The following is a 21,868-nucleotide window of genomic DNA, read 5'->3' as shown; positions in this document are numbered from 1 at the left end:
CGGGTGGTTTGTCAAGCCCACTAAAATGTGGGAAGCACACTCCATAAATGCACAATGTTTTATTTTGTTTAGAGACTGGGATTGTAAGAAAGTGTCTGGTGCAAAATTGCTGCGCATGTCGGTTAAAGTGTCAGAGAGATAAAAAGTGTGTTTTCTACATGTTGTTTGTCATCTCCTGTGTGAAGCACACAATGATTTATTAAGTAATTTTAAAGTTCTTTACTTTTATTTTTAGTAGTCATCAAAGTAGTCGTCGTCGTTGTAGTAGTCATCAAAGTAGTCGTCGTCGTCGTTGTAGTAGTCGTCGTAGTAGTAGTAGTCATCAAAGTAGTTGTTGTCGTTGTAGTAGTCATCGTAGTTGTAGTAGTCATCAAAGTAGTCGTCGTCGTCGTTGTAGTAGTCGTCGTCGTTGTAGTAGTCATCAAAGTAGTTGTTGTCGTTGTAGTAGTCGTCGTAGCAGTAGTAGTCATCAAAGTAGTCATCGTCGTTGTAGTAGTCGTCGTCGTAGTAGTAGTCATCAAAGTAGTCGTCATCGTTGTAGTAGTCGTCGTAGTAGTAGTAGTCATCAAAGTAGTCATTGTCGTTGTAGTAGTCCTCGTAGTAGTAGTAGTCATCAAAGTAGTCGTTATCATTGTAGTAGTCGTCGTAGTAGTAGTAGTCATCAAAGTAGTCGTCGTAGTAGTAGTAGTCATCGTCGTAATAGTAGTCATCAAAGTAGTCATTGTCGTTGTAGTAGTCCTCGTAGTAGTAGTAGTCATCAAAGTAGTCGTTATCATTGTAGTAGTCCTCGTAGTAGTAGTAGTCATCAAAGTAGTCGTCATCGTTGTAGTAGTCGTCGTAGTAGTAGTAGTCATCAAAGTAGTCATCGTAGTAATCGTCAAAGTAGTCATCATGGTTGTAGTAGTCGTCGTAGTAATAGTAGTAGTCATCAAAGTAGTCGTCGTAGTAGTAGTAGTCATCGTCGTAATAGTAGTCATCAAAGTAGTCATTGTCGTTGTAGTAGTCCTCGTAGTAGTAGTAGTCATCAAAGTAGTCGTTATCATTGTAGTAGTCCTCGTAGTAGTAGTAGTCATCAAAGTAGTCGTCATCGTTGTAGTAGTCGTCGTAGTAGTAGTAGTCATCAAAGTAGTCATCGTAGTAATCGTCAAAGTAGTCATCATGGTTGTAGTAGTCGTCGTAGTAGTAGTAGTAGTCATCAAAGTAGTCGTCGTAGTAGTAGTAGTCATCGTCGTAATAGTAGTCATCAAAGTAGTCGTCATCGTTGTAGTAGTCGTCATCATTGTAGTATGTATGTTGTTTGTCAAACCCACTAACCTGTGTGAAGCACACTCAAATGGTTTAACTCATTTTAAAGTCAAAGTAGTCATTGTAATAGTATTATTATTATTATTAGTAGTAGTAGTAGTAGTAGTTGTAGTAGTAGTAGTAGTATGTATGTTGTTTGTCAAGCCCATAAACGTGTGAAGCACACTCAGGGCTCTATTTTAATGATCTAGGCGCAGTTAAAGTGCAGGACACAAAAGCATTAGGGCATGTCCAAATCCACTTTTGCTATTTTAAGGACGGAAAAATTTGCTTGTTTTTAATAAAACAAATATAAATATAATAAATAATACTAATGATAATAATAACATTATACAAAAGCAGGTTGTCGTGAATAAACTGAAAAAAGCTGACGCGTTCTGCGCTGGACTTTACACCTGCTTTCAGCCAGTCTATTGAGCAGTCTATTTCAGTTCCTCGAAATAGCAACGCGCCAACAATGCGCCTTAATGAACACCCATGAGTCCACAAAGTGGCACAAATGGATTTGCTATTTAAACAAGGCCCTCAATGGTTTATAAACTCATTTTGAAGTTCCTTGTTTTTTTTAAGTCGTCATCATCATTGTGGTAGTTGTCATAGTAGTCGTCAAAGTCGTAGTAATAGTAGTATGTTGTTTGTCAAGCCCACTAACCCATGTGAAGCACACTTAATGGTTTATTAGCTAATTTTAAAGTTCTTTGCTTTTATTTTTAGTCGTCATATTAGTAGTCTTTGTCATAGTAGTAGTCATCAAAGTAGTCGTTGTAATAGTAGTAGTAGTAGTATGCATGTTGTTTGTCAAGCCCATAAACCTGTTTGAAGCACACACAATGGTTTATTAACTCATTTTGAAGTTCTTTGTTTTTATTTTTAGTCGTTGTAGTAGTCGTTGTTGTAGTAGTAGCCGTAGTAGTCGTTTTTTATGATATTAGACAACGATTTTTAGCTGTAGAGACATTAAAGGAGTTATTTCTAAGTGTTTTTTTATGGGTTTTTTTAAAAGGTATTTTTATGTAAAGTCAGTCTTATTTTATGTGTTATTTTTGTTCATTTTATTTTATTGTTTTAAGCCTTTTTTATTGAAAAGTATTATTTATAAAATGCTTGTAAGTTTGATTTGGTTACAATAATAACTAATTGATCCATTTTTGACTAAATAAATACATAAAATGTGTTTTATACAATTTCAGAAAATATAATTGTGTAAGTTTTATATGACAAAAATATCCTGTGAAATTGTAAACGTTTCGTTTTTTTAATCATATAACAACAAATAGATGTTTGATTTTAAAAATGTCTTTAATAATACAACTTTTAAAAACATATTTTGTTTAATAATATTTCATAGTAACATTTTGACTAAAAAATAAATGTGTTTGAAAAAAATGCTTAATATAAACTAAATATATAAACTAAATATATAAATATAATATGCCTAATCCCTAAAAGTGATTAGCTAAAAATATGTTTAAAAAAATGTCTATTACATATTAATAAGGCTTTGAAACTGACATGAAGGAAGTTCATCACAAGCAGCAGTGTTAGATAGATCTCGTTTTCATATTTACAGTAATCCAACCATTCTGTTGTGACGGAGCAGCTCGTATTACCAATAGTCTGACAGCATGTCTACGAGCTTTGACCTTCTCCATACACACACACACACACACACACACACACACACACACACACGCACACACACACACACACACACACACACACACACACACACCAGCTGTATGATCTCCACTCCTTCTATTTCCTTGTGTTTTCAGGACTATCATAAGATCATTAAGCAGCCGATGGACATGGGCACAATCAAGAAGAGACTGGAAAATAACTACTACCGCGGCGCCAGCGAATGCTTGCAGGACTTCAACACCATGTTCACCAACTGCTACATCTACAACAAGGTGTGTGTTGCTATGGAAACAGCGGTTGTTAGGTGTTACTTGAAGGCTGGAGTAGAAACATAGTCATTATATGTAATTGCTGTATTATTAACTAGCATAGTGCACTGCATGAGGTATATAAAAGTGATTCATACGGCTAAAGGTGATCATCTGAAGGCCATGCTTATTTAAAATGCTACTTTTTACGTGGTTTCTAGGCATGCTTGAATGTTTAACAGATTCAAGAACCATGCATGCATTTATTAGGAGAGTTCATTTGCAAAAGACACTGGTTTTAGTATTTTTCAGAAATCAAATATTTATTTGCAACTTCAATATTCAATGTATAATCATGATATCTGAAAATCATTTAAAAAATCCAGGTTAAGTCATTTCCATATCATGTTTTTGCAATTGTATTCTATAATACACAACATAAAAACATGATGAATGCGCATGTAGGACGTTTTCGCCCACGAGTTGAAAAAAATCAAAACGTTTCAGAGTGCCGCGAGTGAACCATGAGTCATGTGACAGGAACCAACCAGGGGTGCGTTTCCGAAAACCATGGTTGGCCAACTAAAGTCGCAAGTTGCATTGTTACAAACATAATCTGTTGATTTTGCTGTTTCCCAAATCCACCGTTCCAACAAACTTTTGCAAACTGTTTCACAAACTTGTATGCTTGCGACTACACCTCTGGAGCTGTAGTTAGAAACATAGTTCCTGGCTGTGTTCCCACTTATCCCCCCTATGCCCTATTCATTTAGACTATTCTAACATTCAGACTTTAAAAAAAAAAAAAGTCATCTCTCTTAGGTGTAATTTGTATTTTTACAGTTCAGTTTTAGCAATCTTAATGTTTACAATTGAGCTCCCTTCATAGTGCACTTTGAAAACCCTGATGTCATTTTGAACAGAGCCGTGGCTCATGATGAAAGCTATAGGTGATCTATTATTTAAAAGCGGAATTTGTTACGTCTCCAAAGCTTGTGAAAACAAAAAACACAGCATCAGTTAATGCTTTTAATTCATAGTAGGTTATTTGTTAAGTGTCTGTACTGTATATGACACAGGCCTGTTGGTTAGAACTTTCTGCAGTGGTTTGCATGTGTCAAATTGTAAAAGTAGACATTAAAAAAATAAATAAAAATTATCCTACTTAAAGGGCCACGAAACCCCCCTGTTTCAGCAGGGTGTCTTCACACCTCTAGTTTGGAAAGTCAGGAAAGTGGGTGTGTCCAGCTCTGTTTAGGGGGAGAGTAGGGAAGGTGCATAAAAATTTGCATAAAAATGGGAGTTTCGATTTGGGCACGCTGATTTTCACAGAGGCAAAACAAACACAGACGCAGGGCAGAAAGACATTGACTGTGTTTACATGAACATCATTAATTTAATCATTTGACAAATTGTTAAATGGTGGACTTTAACTGCAGTTTGGCACTTTCATTCAGGAATTTCATTCATGCCCCTCATGACAAACGAGATATTTGATTCGAGGAATTGCTGGAGGCGTGTGAGAATGAGAGAAATGAACTAACTTTGCCATCTAAATAAACAAACAAAGAACACTGATCGCTTACTTACCAAATCTGTAGAGACAGGACAATCAACACCAACTGGAGCTGCGTCTTTATTAAAAGGAGACGAGCAGCAATTTTGGATTTCACCATTTCCAGATGCGAAAAGCTCTCGGGTAAAAAATGTTCCTTAGACACGTATTTCTGTCGAGCATCGCGTGCACTGTAATCCACACATGAGTCCAGCTGCGCTCTCATAGCGGGAAATGAAAACAAAACCTTCAATGCAGCAAACTATAAAAGCAACACTGACGACCCGTATCTCCAAGCAATTCATGTTCTTCCACTTGTTTTGGCAACAAAATGTGGCGTCTCTCTGCCATCTGAACACTGTACCGGTACAAACAGTCTTCGAAGCTATTATGCATATTAATGAAGTTTCATCACATTCACAATAGAGCACGCTGATTGGTTTGAACCAAGTCTTTCTCATGAATTAATGCTGCACACTCAGAGACGTCACAATATACTCTCAGGTAGAGACATCCACTCTCAACGCTGGATTACACACAAGGATCTCATCGGCGTGACACAGCTTCAAAAATTTGTTTCAAACCGAAAGAACGAATTTGCTTAAAATAACGCAAAAACAACCAATTTTCACTTTTTTGTAAAGTATATGTGTCCTAATGGTGTTTTTAGCAGCGTGGGACACATATATGACTGTCAACAGCTCAGAAAATGTGTTTTGGTGTTTTGTGACCCTTTAATAATAATAATCATTATTATTATTATTATTATTATTATTATTATTATTATTATTATTATTATTATTATTATCATTATTATTATCATTATGATTATTATTAAAGTAGGCTTGTTTCATTTCCTAATAAATAATAAATATTACATTTCATTTCTTAATAAATCGCCTCATTATTTATTTATTTATATGATTTATATATGATATTTAAATGCGTGTTAGCTTTTGTAAGTGATTTTATGTTTTAGAGTAGAGTATTTAATGTTCTCAATAACATTAGTAAAGGAAACACAGGCCCTGTATTTGCCATTTACATATATTTCAATTAATATGGAAAACGAGTGCATGTTTTTACCAAAACTAATATTGTATTTTTTTTTAAATGAGTGTGCTTGTAAAATAATATAATTTGCACATAAATTATGGGGTTCTTCTCTAAAGAAGTTGTTACTGCCTCGTTTAGAGCATCATTTTGGGCATTTTGCATTATAACTAACGTGTTTCAAACGATGGATCTGCGACAGAGAAACTATCGGTTTTGGGAAACACTCGTCACTACTATGATAGTTCAGCCATGAGTTACGTTGTTGTTTGGGAAAGGCACCCCAGGCAGCTTTACGCTATGTATGGAATTACACAGTAATAAAGATAGACTAATTACCTCAGATTAACGATTTGACAAATCCAGATACAGATCCTCTCTCAGTGATGATCATTACATGGCATGTCCAAATCACATTCAAGTTTTTAAACTTTAGAGTTTTTACGAATGTTTATTAAATAGCTTCACAGGATGTTTTTTTGTTTGTTTTTTAAACAAATTAACTGTATTGATCTGGCCCATTAACACCGCCCCAGAGTCTAATATGGCCTCTTGGAAAAATTAATCACCCACCACTGCTATAAGCAATTATAACGTTATGAGATATCATAATTTCAAATAGTTTATTTGCAAAAACAGATCTCAAAATTTTTTTGTATTTTTCGAAAAAAATTTTTTAATTTTTTTTGCAATTGTACACTTTAATAGATAATGTTAAAACATGATTTCTGAAAATTATGTTTAAAAAACCTCTATATTTAATAATGCCCATAAATCATCTTTTTGCATTTGTACACAACACAAAATACACAACAGAAAAACATGATTACTGTAAATTATTATGTTTTTTGTGTTTTTGCAATTAAATCTTTGTATATTCCCATTTAAGTTTGGTATCGGTTTGTTGTTTTAATAAATTAAGTTGATTAAATGTTTTTCTTAAATGATAGTTAAATTATAAATGGTAATAAAAGCAATTATAATGTTATGAAATATCATAATTTCAAATAAAGAGTTATTTAGCAAAAACCGATATCCACCATTTAAGTATTTTTCAGAATTGACATTTTATTGCAATTGTACTTCAATACTCAATGTAAAAGCATGATTACTGAAAACTGTTATTTTAAACTCCAGATTTAATAATATACTAATAGTTTAATAAATTGTACTCTATAAAACACAACATTACGAACGTGATTTCTGAAAACGACTAAAAACTGAGATACGTTTTTGCAAATAAACTCTTCTTATATTTCCACTAAGTTTGATGTCAGTTTTTTTAAAAATACATCGTTGATTTAAAAATTGATTGAAAAGTTGATTAAAAGTTGGTTAAAAACGATAGGAAAATAAATTATAATGTTATGAAATATCATCATTTCAAACAAATAGCTTTTCTTTTGTTTTTATACTGAATAATCATGGTTTCAACAATGTATTTCTGCAGTTTTCAACATAAATGATGATTAAAAATGCCTTTTGCAAATCAAAAATCTGCAAAGAATGAAGTAATGATTATGTAAATTTGACATTACATCACAGGAAAAAAATGACATGCATGTATTAAAGTGGAGTTATTTTTACAAAAAAAGATGCACTGTTTTCAGTATTTTTCAGATATCAGGTTTTTGCAATTGTTCGCTTCAATACTTCAATAAAAAAATGTTAAACTACAAATAATTTCAACGTATTTTTTTGCATTTCTGAAAACTGAAAACTACTAAAAACTGATATCTGTTTTTGTTAAACAAAATCTTTCCATTTTCCACAAATTTTGATATGTTTTTCTAATACATACAGTTGATTAAAACATTCTTTAAGATGATAGTAAAAGCTATAATAATGTTATAAAATATCATTTAAAACAAATACTTAATTTCCAAAAAAAAAAGCTATTCCCTGTGTTTGGTATTTTTCGTTTGGTATTTGTTTTTTTTTCAGTACTTTTAATACTCAATGTAATCATGATTTCTAAAAACCACTTTAAAAAAAGCAGTTGTACTCTATAAAACAAAACAAAATCATGATTTCTGAAAACTACTAAAAACTGAGATAAGTTTTTGCAAATAAACTCTTCATATATTTCCATAAGTTTAGGTTGGTTTGTTTTTTAATACATCTACTTGATTAAGACATTCTTTAAAAATTATAGTAAGATAAAAAATGACAGTAAAAGCTATTATAATCTTATGAAACATCATAATTTCATATAGATCATTTACAAAAACAGATATCCAAATTTAGTATTTTTCAGAAATTACTTTTTGCAATTGTACTTCAATACTCAATGTAAAAATGTGATTTCTGAAAAAAACCTCCAGATTTAATAATGTCTATAAATCATGTTTTTTGCAATTGTACTCTATAATACACAACATAAAAACATGATTTCTATAAATGAATAAAAACTGAGACTTGTTTTTTCAAATAAAATCTTCACAGATTTTCTCTGGTTCACACTGTGCTATTTTTATTTTTTTATTATTAATTAAAAAAAAAATCCTGAACGACTGTAGCATGTCAGACTGCACGAACATGGCTCTCATGTCACACTGTAAGATCTCAGCAGTCATAATGTCAAACTGAACGACAATGAAGATGCACCAAACACAACTGCCCTAGAGTTTGATGTCATCCACCCGCAACACTTTCGCTATCGTGCGTTATAAAAATGACTCCTCACAGCAAATGTAAACAATCTGTAGCGGCAATCTTATACACAGCACGCCTCAATAATAAAACCAGCAAGGGAATTTTTTTTTTTGACATTTCCCCGCGGTCATTTGAATTGTTGCATGGATTGCTTCATTAGATTAGGTGCTCCTATTGGCGTCCTATTGACGCTCATCACAGCTCTTGTCACACTCCAGGAAAGTGTTTGAAATCTTCTGACTCTGCCAGAACTCCATCAGAGGGAAAATCTGATCGCAACAGACTTTAATCGACTGTCTGTGAGCATGTCAAACCAACGATCAAAGACCACAGATTTTAGCCAAGGATTTCAGGAATTTTAGGATTTCCCAAATTTATCTCAGATGACAAAACCGTTGCTGAAATCTCACAGTATGAGCAGGGCTTTTAGTTGGATATTTTTAATACATCAAGTTGATTAAAACATTTTGTTTTAATTGATAATAAAATAACAAATGAGAGTAAAAACAATTATAATGTTATGAAATATCATAATTTCAATATAGTAACTTTTTTGCAATTGTACTCTTTATTACATAACATAAAAACACAATTTAAACACAAAAATAAATTAATAAATAAATAAAATCTTCCTATATTTCCGCTAAGTTAGTTTCTTTTGATACATTAAATCAATTGTTTAATTTATTTAATGAATGTTTTATAGTTAACTTTAAAATGATAGGAAAAGGATAGGAAAAGCAATTATAATGTCATGAAATATTTTGTTAATACAAAATCTTGCTTTCAACACACAATATATTGCATCGGTTTTTAACAGTAATGATAAAAAATGCCTGTTAAACCGTAAATAAAGAAAACTCTGCAAGTAATGATTATATAAATTAAGCATTGCATCACAGGAAGAAATTTACAGTCTCAAATATTAATCAGTTATTTTGAATTATAATAATTTTACGCAAGATTACAGTTTTTACTGCTATTAATTAAAAAATAAATAAATAAAAATCACCCTTAGTGAGCATAAGAGACTTAATTTAGCATTCATTCATTTTCCTTTTTCCTTACTCCCTTTATTAATCAGGGGTCACCAAAGCGGAATGAACTGCCAACTATTCCAGCATATGTTTTACACAGCAGATGCCCTTCCAGCTGCAACCCATCACTGGGAAACACTCATACATACTCATTCACACACACTCTCATACACTACGGCCAATTTAGCTTATTCAATTCACCTATAGTGCATGTGTGTGGACTCTGAGGGAAACATGAGCACGTGGAGGAAACCCACGCTAACATGAGGAGAACATGCAAACTCCACACATAAATGCCAACTGGCCCAGCCGGGAATCGAACCAGCTCCCTTCTTGCTGTGAGGCGACAGTGCTAACCACTGAGCCACTGCTCCTGTTTTCTTTTAACATCAGACTATATTTTCTGTATATATCCATCCAGCGACTAATAGTGCTGTTGAAATGCGCTACAGAAATGTAGAACTTGAATTGTTTTTCAGCCTACAGATGACATTGTGTTGATGGCACAGTCTCTGGAGAAGGTCTTCTTACAGAAGGTCGCCCAAATGCCTCAGGACGAGATCGAGTTGCCCCCTCCTACACCGAGAGGAAGAGGAAATAAAAGCGTCAAATCACGGAAAAACAGAGGTGAGTTATTCATCATATTTTGCAACTTATTAGTCATTAGATTATTGAAATATGATTTTTTTTATTCAATGTTTGACATAATCTCAACTGAAATATAAAAAAGAGGGCGGGACATAGATTAACTCCTCCCCTTTAAAAACAACCAATAGCATTTCCTTTTATCACAGCTCTGCCAGTAAGAGCGGTTGAGATCAAGTACATCAAATGAGAAGTGTTTTGAAGAGGGCGGGACATGTCAGACACTAGAGAGCATTTGATTGGTCAGAAGATTTAATGAGAAACTGAAGTATGAGGTGACGTGACTAAAACCGTTGATCCATTTAGGCGGAAGTGACAAACTGCAAGCTTTACATGTTTACATCAGTGTTATATTTTCTAAACCTGAATTTTGTCACTGTTTCGGAGAGCACTAGATTATAGATATCTGTAAAGCTAACGTCTATCATTTTAATGGGACCTTTAACTAACACTAGTGCTTTGTCTCCATCAGGAGGCAGTGTAACATCGGCTCACCAGGTTCCTGCCGTGTCTCAGTCGGCCTACTCTCCTTCCTCACCCGACACACCAGATTCACAGTTCTCCACCCCTCCACAGACCCTGCTGAGCAACAGCGGCCCACCTCCATCTCTGATCACCCCACCACACACTCAACCCACAGCAAAGGTACACACACACACAGTATTTCCAAAAATGTTTGGCTGCAATAAAAGTTTTTAAACTATTTAAAGGTCAATATTATTAGCCCCTTTGTGAAAGTGTTTTCGATTGTCTACAGAGCAAAACAATACAATGACTTGCCTAATTAACCGAATTTACCTAGTTAACATAATATCTTATTTGCACTTATACAAAAGAAATTGTACACATAAGGTGTGTGTGTGTCTGTCTGTCTGTCTGTCTGTCTGTCTGTCTGTCTGTCTGTCTGTCTGTCTGTCTGTCGGTCTGTCTACAGCATAGATACAACGCTGCTCTGATGCTGAAATGTCAGTTTTCTGTCACAGGACTAAATGAATTTGTGAATTATCACACTTACATTATTAAAATCTAGTATATTAAAAAATAGTAAATCAAGTAAAAATTCAAGTAGAATAAATCTAAAATAAATAAATGAATATGCTTTTAAACTTATTTTGACATGTAGCATGTATAGTAATTCGTTATTTATATAAAATGAATAGGGTTGTTGCGATACCATTAATTCATGTTATGATACTATGCCAGCTGAAGTGTTGTGATACCAAGTAGTATTGCAATACTGTAATTCATAACTCCAATCCATGAAATAAAGAAAAGTCTCAGAAATACTATATTTTATATGTTATAATAAGCCTACTTGAATTGAATTAATGATTTCCGTATTATTGAAAAAGTATTTGCTTGTCACTTTAAATGTATTAGTTCTTTTTGTTAAATTTGTAGATAACTGACCATCAAAAAAACACATTAAATAAAGATAATAATGATACCAAATGAAATTTGTTACAAAAGAGCATTTTTCTAACCAAATGAGGTTTTATGAAGTGGTCCAAAATTGTTTCAATGTTTCCTGTATCTGTTTTTTTTTTTCAGTCTTATCAGGTAAGAATCTAGATTGTCGCAGTTGTTGTAGCTACTAAATCATATTCAATTCAATTCACCTTTATTTGTATAGCGCTTTTACAATGTAGATATAACATAAAAGGTCATAGTAAATTGGAACAGTGTAGTTCAGTTTGTAGTGTTTAAGTTCAGTTCAGTTGAGCTCAGTTCAGTGTTGTTTAATAATCACTACTGAGACTCCAAACACTGAAGAGCAAATCCAACGATGCGCAGCTCTACAGATCCCGAACCATGCAAGCCAGTGGCGACAGCGGAGAGGGAAAAAAAACTTCTCTAATTGGCGAAAAAAAAACCTTGAGAGAAACCAGACTCAGTTGGGCACGACCATTTTAATTTCTCCGCTGGCCAAACGTCTTGTGCAGAGCTGCAGTCTCAGCGGCGGAGGCTTGACAGGAGCAGAAATTAACTGATTCAGATTCAAACCGAAGCGTCAGAAAACATGCAATAGGCTACCATAAAAGGCGGGAATTCTACAGTTTGCACCCTTAAAGGACTCCACAGACTATTCAAATACAATGGTCTATTGTTGCACAAACGTGTGAGCATTTTATTTACTTTTCCCCATTATGTATTATAGATAGACCGTTTACAAACTACAGTGGCATTGCCAGTATTTTGGAGCCATAGTATCAAGAAACTACCATAGTACCATATCGTGCAACCCTATAATGAAATAACATGTATAATTGACTAAGAATAGTTATTATGCTGTATATTTATGCAAACTGATGTATATTATTTTTGAATAATCTCTGCAGAAAAAGGGTGTGAAGCGTAAAGCCGACACCACCACTCCCACTACACTCGGCTTCCCAGTGACTCCGGGTCCTCGAATGGGAGGCCTGGGCAAAGGCCATGGTTCGGGTGGAGAGATGCCACACTCTCTGTCCTCCATGCCTCTGGACTGCTCTCCCAGCATGGGCGTGAATGAGTCTGTTCACCTTCAGCCTGTACTGGGGGGTCGCCCACTATCTCGACGTCCCATCAAACCCCCACGCAAGGACCTGCCGGACTCCGTGCGGCCGCATCAGCCCTCACGGAGAGGAAAACTGAGCAAACAGCTTCGCTACTGCAGCGGCGTCCTGAAAGAGCTGCTGTCTAAAAAACACGTGGCTTACGCATGGCCCTTCTATAAGCCTGTAGATGCATCAGCCCTGGGTCTTCACGACTACCATGACATCATTAAACACCCCATGGACCTCAGCACTATCAAGGTGACACCTACATTTAAGTTAAGGCTAGACATTATACAGTTTCAGCATTGATATCGTAATATGCTCATCTGCAATAGACATCCCATGTACCTCAGCACTATCAAGGTGACACCTACATTTAAGTTAAGGCTAGACATTATACAGTTTCAGCATTGATATCGTAATATGCTCATCTGCAATAGTCTGACCCACACATTTTTCATGATTCTGCGATCGCTGAATCCAAGGCAGAATAGTCGAACATTTTTGCATAACCCTTGTGTGCTGTTCATGGTGTCTGCAGGGTCTTAAAAAGTCTTAAATCCACTGAAATATTGTGTTGAAGGTCTTAAATAATTTTAAACGGGTCTTAATTTTCCTATGTCCATGTAAAGCTACCCAATTGGGCCAACACCCATCCAGTCACTAAAAATATACTTCGACAAAAGTTTTTATGAAACATGTATTTATTAACTCTATTTACTTATTAATATGGTTTAATTATCTTCCTCACAATAACATTTTTTAATTTTAATATATTTTTTAAGGTTTTAACTTGGCCATTAAAAAATATTTAGCGTTTAGCCTTGTGCAAGTCTGAAATTTCATTCCTTATGGTCTTAAAAAGGTCTTAAAGTCCTAAATTTGACTTGATGAAACCTGTAGAAACGCTGGCTTTTCTGAATGTTTTCATCCACTCTGAGGAAGCCTAATTTGACCTTTTCTGTGTTTCAGCAAATGGATTGATTTTTGGTAACAAATCTTATTTTGACACATATTTTAGGAAATTGCTTTGAAAATTTTACAAACAATACCCTCTGGGCTATATTGACTACCCTTTTGTTATGTTCAGGGCTGTTTTTGCCCTATTAACTTCTATTTTAATGACATTTTTAGATTGCAAAGACATGACAGCATATTATCAGGCATTCTTGATTGTTGGTGGTTTTCCCTGTTGGGAAGAGGTAAAATTTGTATTTTTTTTTACTGTTGATCAATGTTGTTTGCTGTTGTATGTATGCTTCTACAGCATAATTGTGTCTGTGCACAAGTTACGTTTACCATCTAAATCCTGCTGAAGTGATGAAATCCTCCTCTGTCTTGTGTTCCTCAGAGGAAGATGGATGAGCGCGAATACAGAGAAGCTCAGCAGTTCAGCGCTGATGTCAGACTCATGTTCTCCAACTGCTACAAATACAACCCACCAGATCACGACGTGGTGTCAATGGCACGAAAACTGCAGGTGCAAAAAATCAATAGCTTCTTTTGTTTTTGTGGAACTGCACCTATATAGAGATTTTAGCTAATACCAACTGGCTAAAGCACAGGAAATCTGTTATAGATCATATCCAGACTGCAAATTGTTTTAGAGTTTAAACTTTGTTTGATGCAAAGACATTAATAGTTCCAAAAATAGGTTCAATGCAAATTGTAAATCGATATTGTAAATTGACGTTATAGTTGCAGTTGGTATTATTATTATTATTATTATTATTTTCTATTATTATTATTATTATTATTATTATTATTATTATTATTATTATTATTATTATTATTATTATTATCTATTATTATCTATTATTATCTATTATTATTTTCTATTATTATTATTATTATTATTATTTTCTATTATTATTTTCTATTATTATTATTATTATTTTCTATTATTATTTTCTATTATTATTATTATTATTATTATTTTCTATTATTATTTTCTATTATTATTATTATTATCATTTTCTATTATTATTATTATTATTATTATTATTATTTTCTATTATTATTATTGTTGTTATTATTTTCTATTATTATTATTATTATTATTATTATTATTATTTTCTATTATTATTATTGTTATTATTATTATTATTATTATTATTATTATTATTATTATTATTATTTTCTATTATTGTTATTATTTTCTATTATTATTATTATTATTATTGAATTTAATTGAATTATTATGTTTTTTTCTAGTTGTTAAATTTATTTTAGAACTTATTTTATAGATGTAGCTGTTTGTTATATCAACATCATCAAACGCCACATAGACGAATAGTTAAAATTAAAAACTAAATGTAAAGCTAAAATCGGAAATGAATAAATACTTAATAATAGTCTTGTCTAGTGACTACATTTTATAATGTATTTTAAAAAATAATTTATTTATTTTATGTTTTATAATTTTAACTGTTTGTTTGTTATATAAGCAATATCACACGAGTAGCAGTGCAATATGGCTGTATATTTGCACAGGTGGGACACCTGCACCTTAGTGTCCCACCAGTGATGATATACAGCCATATCGCACTGCTACTTGTGTGATATTGAGTTTATACAACAGTTTGATGGCATAATCGTGTATATAAAAAAAGATCAAACACAGGGAGTCTAAAACTCTTTTGTACGAGGAGCTATTTTCTTCCGCCATTCATTCACATCTGCAGCGGACATCAGAACAGCAGAAACCAATACTAATTCACTAACATCACTTTAGAGCTAGTGTTTGAAAGATTCTCTAGCGCAGTGTCTAAAAGAATGACAAAACAGGTGATTTTTACTCACATTTTAAGATTTTAAGGCTGAACGGCATGAAATGCCATCAGTCTACAGAGATATCCCAGTATTTCTCTGTTGCATTTCACAATAATTAACCCAGAAAAAGCCATAGCAAAGCAATCTCTACCAGATTACTATAGTATAAATACAGAACTACAACATACAAAAGAGATAGATGTACTTAAACTGTCACTTACCTGTTTTATAATGATTTGAACAGCTGTTGTTTGGTAAATAAGTAGATAAATAAGTAAATAATAGTCCTGTCTAATGACTACTAATGACAATTCATTCATTCATTGATCTTTTCAGCTTAGTCCCTTTATTAATCTTAGGTTTCCACAGTGGAATGAACCACCAACTTATCCAGCATATGTTTTTCACAGCGGATGCCCTTCCAGCTGCAACCCATCACTGGGAAACACCCATACACTCCCATTCACACACATACACTGGACAATTTAGCTTACCCAATTCACCTATAGCGCATGTCTTTGGACTTGTGGACTCTAATGACATTTCTTTTGATTAAAAACTATAAATGTTGTAACTTAAAGCATAAAATGACGATTGGTGAAAATAACAAAACTTAAGACGCGTAAAACAACAACAAAACGTGTATATACAAGTAATATTCAGTTTTGAAATAATAATAAGTACAATATTTACTTTCATGTGCTTTATTTTATATGTCACTGTTTTGATTTGGGATGTAAATTTGGGAACTGGATTGTTTGGGACGTAAATTGTTACAATTTCCTATGTTTTATTGTGAATTTATTTCCTTCATTTAGACGTTTCTTATTCTCTCTCTCTCTCTCTCTCTCTCTCTCTCTCTCTCTCTCTCTCTCTCTCTCTCTCTCTCTCTCTGTCTCTCTCTCTCCTTCCACAGGATGTGTTTGAGTTCCGTTTCGCGAAGATGCCGGACGAGGTTTCGGAGGAGGAGGATTTGTCCCCGATGCCTATAGGCCGGAACATGGGCATGCTGGGAATGCACCGCTCGTCCTCTTCGTCCTCCTCCTCCTCCTCTTCATCCTCCTCTTCCTCCTCATCAGAGAGTGAGCCGAGCAGCGACAGCGAGCCGAGCAGCGACAGCAGCCCCAGCTCTGACAGTGAGGAGGAGAGAGCTCAACGTTTGGCTCAGCTTCAGGACCAGCTCTGTACTCAGGTAAACTACACACCCTACTTCATTCATGTACATCAACAGCATATAATCAAAGACCCTTAGAGTGAAACAATCTTCTAATAAATCACTTTACACAGTACAATTTTAAAGATGTGTATTTTCACATTAAAACGGAAAGAATTGATGCAAATAATGCTATAAAGTTTGAGAAAAGCCACCACAAACTCTTAATTGATCTACAAATATACAGTACTGTGCAAAAGTCCTAAGCACTATACCATCTTTGTTGGAGCAGGAACAAAAGACTTTTGCACAATATAGAATCAACCAGTCTCTTTATTAAAAATAAACAAACAAATACAGGAAATATGTTAAAAAAATAACAACAACAGCACAACAGTTCCTCTTCAAGCTAAAGTCTGTTTAATGTGGCTTTCCTTGGCACCAAGCACAGCTTGTCCTAATTGTCCAGACATTTTCTGAAATAATGTGCTGTGTAATATCAGTGATGTGCAGTATCATACATCAACTGAAAGTTAATTTATTCACACTGTATAAATCTCAGTTTTAAAAAAGAATTGACACAAAAATGTAGTGTATTTGTGGTAAAGTGTCACATATACCAATTAAACCATCAGTAAAACAACAGATTTAATGTTGGCCTAAAACTTTTGCACAGTACTGTGCAAATATACAGTTAAAGTCAGAATTATTAGCCCCACTAAATTATTCGCCCCCCTGTTTTGTTCCCCCGAGTTTTGTTTAACGGAGAGACCCATTTCTAAACATAATAGTTTTAATAACTCATTTCTAATAACTGATTTATTTTATCTTTGTCATGATGACAGTAAATAATATTTGACTAGATATTTTTCAAGACACTTCTATACAGCTTAAAGTGACATTTAAAGACTTAATTAGGTTAACTAGGCAGGTTAGGGTAATTAGGCAAGTTATTGTATAACGATGGTTTGTTCTGTAGACTATTGAAAAAAAATATAGCTTAAAGGGGCTAATAATATTGACCCTAAAATGTTTTTTTTTTTAAATGTTTAACTGCTTTTATTTTAGCCGAAATAAAACAAATAAAACTTTCTCCAGAAGAAAAAATATTATCAGACATACCGTGAAAATTTCCTTGCTCTGTTGAACAGCATTTGGGAAATATTTAAAAAAGAAAAAAAATGTAAAGGGGGTTAATAATTCTGACTTATAAAATATATATGAGCAATATCACACTAGTAGCAGTGCGATTATGGCTGTGTATCGGCACTGGTGGGTGGCGTGCTTAGTGTCCCACTAGTGCTGAAATACAGCCATATCACACTGCTATGAGTGTGATTTTGCGTTTATATAACAGTTCGACGGCATAATCGTGTGTATAAAAAAAAGAAAATCAAACATGGAGAGTTTAAAAACCCTTTGGCAGCTGACTTCAGAATAGCAAAAACTGTTGCTAATTCACTCCTTAACTCAGGGTTATACAAAGAGTGGTCAACACAAAATGCATACATTCCTGATATGCGAGTCCCATCTCATACTAAATACACTACAGTTACTATGGTTTAAATACAACATACAAAAGAGAGAGATTGGCTTAGAATGTCCCTTACCAGATATGATAAGCTGTAGTTTGTAGTTTTACGCTGAAGTTTTCTCCTCTAAGAACGTATGTGGTCTCTGTCGCCATCTTGTGGCTGAACATCAACCGTCTTTGCTCTGCTCATTATGATAGGCTGCTGGCTGCAGATACGCTGTATCTCTGAAATTATAAATATTTTAAAATAGGCAGTATCCTTATTAATAAACTACATAGTTGCAATCTAAACAACTACGTTCTCGCCTAAAAGAGCCTAAAAAGTACATTATGTTGTCCAACAGCTGCAATATTTGTCAAACTGTAGTGAGTTTATTGATCTGCTGTCACTCTTTGTAGGTGGAGTAATACACAAGGGTGAAGAGGCTGTATGAGTTCTGATATTGCAGAATATCACATGGCTATCAGCCAGTCAGATTCGAGAATCAGACAGAACTGTTGTATAAATTTACTTATAAAATGCCAAAAACCCTGGAAGGACTGATACATGTCTCTGGTGTTTTTGTTCACTGTTCATCCCCATCATTTTATTAACATTGTGAATTCCATTTATTTATTTTAGAATGCTCTCTGAGGTCTACTTGTAATATTAACAAGATATTTGACAAATTATTTAGTCAATAAAATGTACACTTAAAAAAAAAAAACAACAACACACCAAAACCAACAGAAAATATTATCCATTCATTTATTTTCTTTTCGGTTTAGTCCCTTTATTAATCTGGGGTTGTCACAGCGGAATGAACCACCAACTTATCCAGCATATGTTTTATGCAGCGGATGTCCTTCCAGCCACAACCCAACACTGGGAAACACCCATACACTTTCGCACACACTCCCATACACTACAGCGAATTTAGCTTATTCAATTCACCTATAGCGCATGTTTTTGGACTTTTGAGGGAAACCGGAGCACCCGGAGGAAACCCATGCCAACATGGGGAGAACATGCGAACCTCACACAGAAATGCCAACTGACCCAGCAGGGACTCGAACCAGCGGCATTCTTGCTTTGAGGTGATTGTGCTACCCACTGTGCCACCATGCTGCCAACAGAAAATATCTTAAAGCTATGATGTTTAGTTTTAGTTTTTTTTTGAAAAAAATCATGTTTAAAATGTAAACATTGTGCTTCCATAAATATATATTTTTTGCATAAGTCATTTTAATAACATATTTTATTATTAAGTTTTATTTCAAGGTAAGAATTTAAAAATTGAGAATGATTAAAGTAATTGAAAGGATATTAAAAAAATAATGATCCCTGCACGGTGGTGCAGTGGGTACCACAAGCGCCTCACAGCAAGATGTTCGCTGGTCGGAGCCCCGACTGGGTCAGTTGGCATTTCTTTGTGGAGTTTGCATGTTCTCCTTGTGTTGGCATGGGTTTCCTCCGGGTGCTCCGGTTTCCCCTACAAATCCAAAAACACGTGGTACAGGTGAATTGGGTGAGCTAAATTGTCCGTAGTGCATGTATGTGAAGGTGTATGGATGTTTCCCAGTTATAGGTTGCAACTGGAAGGGCATCCGCTGTGTAAAACATATGCTGGATAAGTTGGCAGTTCATTCCGCTGTGGCGACCCCGGATTAATAAAAGTTCTAAGCCGAAAAGAAAATGAATGAATGATAAACCTAAATCATCAGTAAGGTAAGGTGGCAAAAGGATACTCATTTTGTCACTGAATCATTCATTCATTCATTCATTCATTCAAACAATCAATCGATTCCTTCTAATGGTTGATTCATTCATAAAGTACCATCAGTATCCTTTTTTTTTTCTTTCTTTTTTTTTTTTTGTTGCCAAAAAAATAAACAAAACTGACAATTTTGTGCCTTAAATATAATATTATTAACTTATATAATGTTAACATTCGTAAATTATACAACATTTGCAGTCAGGCTCATTGCAAAACAAGCTGTAAACATTTAGCATTAATATTACTAAAATGAAAGTCTCTTTAAAACACACAACATAAACAGACTTATTTCAATAAGTGCAAGCCTTTTGCAGCTTGATATTACGCTGTTTTGTGCTTTCAATTTTAGCTTGTTTGACAGATACTTTTCCAGGGGCACAAAACACAACATTAAAGGCTTTGTGTTATAATTTTATTAATATAATAATAATAATAATAATAATAATAATAATAATAATAATAATAATAATAATAATAATAATAATAATAAATAAATAATAATAATAATAATAATAATAATAATAATAATAATAATAATAATTAAATTTATAATAATAATTAAATAATAATAATAATGATAATTATATAATAATAATAATAATAATAATAATAATAATAATAATGAAATAATAATAATAATAATAATAATAATAATAATAATAAATAAAAATAATAATAATAAATAATAATAATAATAATAATAATAATAATAATAATTAAATAATAATATTTAAATAATAATAATAATAATAATAATAATAATAATAATAATAATAAGAAGAAGAAGAAGAAGAAGAATTTAATAATAATAATAATAATAATAATAATAATAATAATGGTAATAATAATAATCATAATCAAAATCATTTTATACAATAATATATTTTCAGATTATTGTCTAACTCTGCTCAGTGGTTAGCACTGTCGCCTCACAGCAAGAAGGTCACTGGTTCGACTCCCGGCTGGGTCAGTTGGCATTTCTGTGTGGAGTTTGCATGTTCTCCCCATGTTGGCGTGGGTTTCCTCTGGTTGCTCTGGTTTCCCCCAAAGTCCAAACACATTATAGGTGAATTGAATAAACTAAGTTGGCTGTGGTGAATGAGTGTGTATGGATGTTTCCCAGTACTGGGTTGCAGCTGGAAGGGCATCCGCTGTGTAAAACATATGCTGGATAAGTTGGCGGTTCATTCCGCTGTGGTGACCCCTGATGAATAAAGGGACTAAGCCAAAGGAAAATTAATTAATGAATGAATAAATGTCTAACATTGTGGGGACCGATTAGACTGTAACTGTGAGTGAAAACTGATCATGATTCTCTCATTAATAGACATAACAAAATGAACCAAATAATTGACTTGTTAGATGTTCTGACGTTGTATTTGTTAAAGCCTCTTATTTAAAAATTGCTCTTGTAACATGTGTGTTTCAGCTGCGAGCGGTGCATGAGCAGCTGGCAGCCCTCTCATCCGGCCCGATCGTCAAACCCAAGAGGAAACGAGAGAAAAAAAAGGACAAGAAGAAGAAGAAGAAGCCCGAGAAGCGCAGAGGAAGTCGAAGTTTGATGAGTGATGAGCGGGACAAACCTGCCAAACTGTCTAAAAGCAAATCCAGCAGAGCGTCACTCTCATCCTCACAGAGCAAAAAGGGCCCCGCCAAGAAAAGCAGCAAAAAGTGAGTTTTTTTTTTCTTCTTTTAATCTTTCTTGATTCGTATTACAGTGGTGTGATTCCATTACATTGGTGCTGTTGAATACAGTTAAACATAAAAAAATATTCTGAATTTGACAATAAATATGAATAATATGAAAACACAATTTTCATATTGTGTAATACATTAATAATTACAGTGTAATTTTATAAACTATTACGTAATATATAAAATAAGTATTTCTTTAATGAAAAAAATACACACTGGCCACTTTATTAGGTACACCTGTCCAACTGCTTGTTAACGCAAATTTTGAATTAGCCATTTAC

The 21,868-nt window shown here is 33.6% G+C and overlaps 1 protein-coding gene across 3 annotated transcripts in view; it reads left to right on the top strand.

Annotated features, from left to right (window-relative positions):
• Nucleotides 1–21,868, top strand: part of brd2b (bromodomain containing 2b) — a 35,671-nt gene that overhangs the window by 5,518 nt on the left and 8,285 nt on the right. For all 3 annotated transcript variants that reach the window (XM_056475936.1, XM_056475935.1, XM_056475937.1), the window contains exons 3-9: nucleotides 3,081–3,218; nucleotides 9,974–10,121; nucleotides 10,612–10,784; nucleotides 12,479–12,934; nucleotides 14,028–14,156; nucleotides 16,365–16,640; nucleotides 21,322–21,563. In XM_056475936.1, coding sequence (XP_056331911.1) covers nucleotides 3,081–3,218; nucleotides 9,974–10,121; nucleotides 10,612–10,784; nucleotides 12,479–12,934; nucleotides 14,028–14,156; nucleotides 16,365–16,640; nucleotides 21,322–21,563 — 1,562 coding nt within the window. The remainder of the gene's footprint in view (nucleotides 1–3,080; nucleotides 3,219–9,973; nucleotides 10,122–10,611; nucleotides 10,785–12,478; nucleotides 12,935–14,027; nucleotides 14,157–16,364; nucleotides 16,641–21,321; nucleotides 21,564–21,868) is intronic.

Source organism: Danio aesculapii, chromosome 16 (assembly GCF_903798145.1).
Source record: "Danio aesculapii chromosome 16, fDanAes4.1, whole genome shotgun sequence".
In the NCBI taxonomy this organism is placed as follows: Eukaryota; Metazoa; Chordata; class Actinopteri; order Cypriniformes; family Danionidae; genus Danio; species Danio aesculapii.
This window is presented reverse-complemented; position numbering and strand designations above follow the sequence as displayed.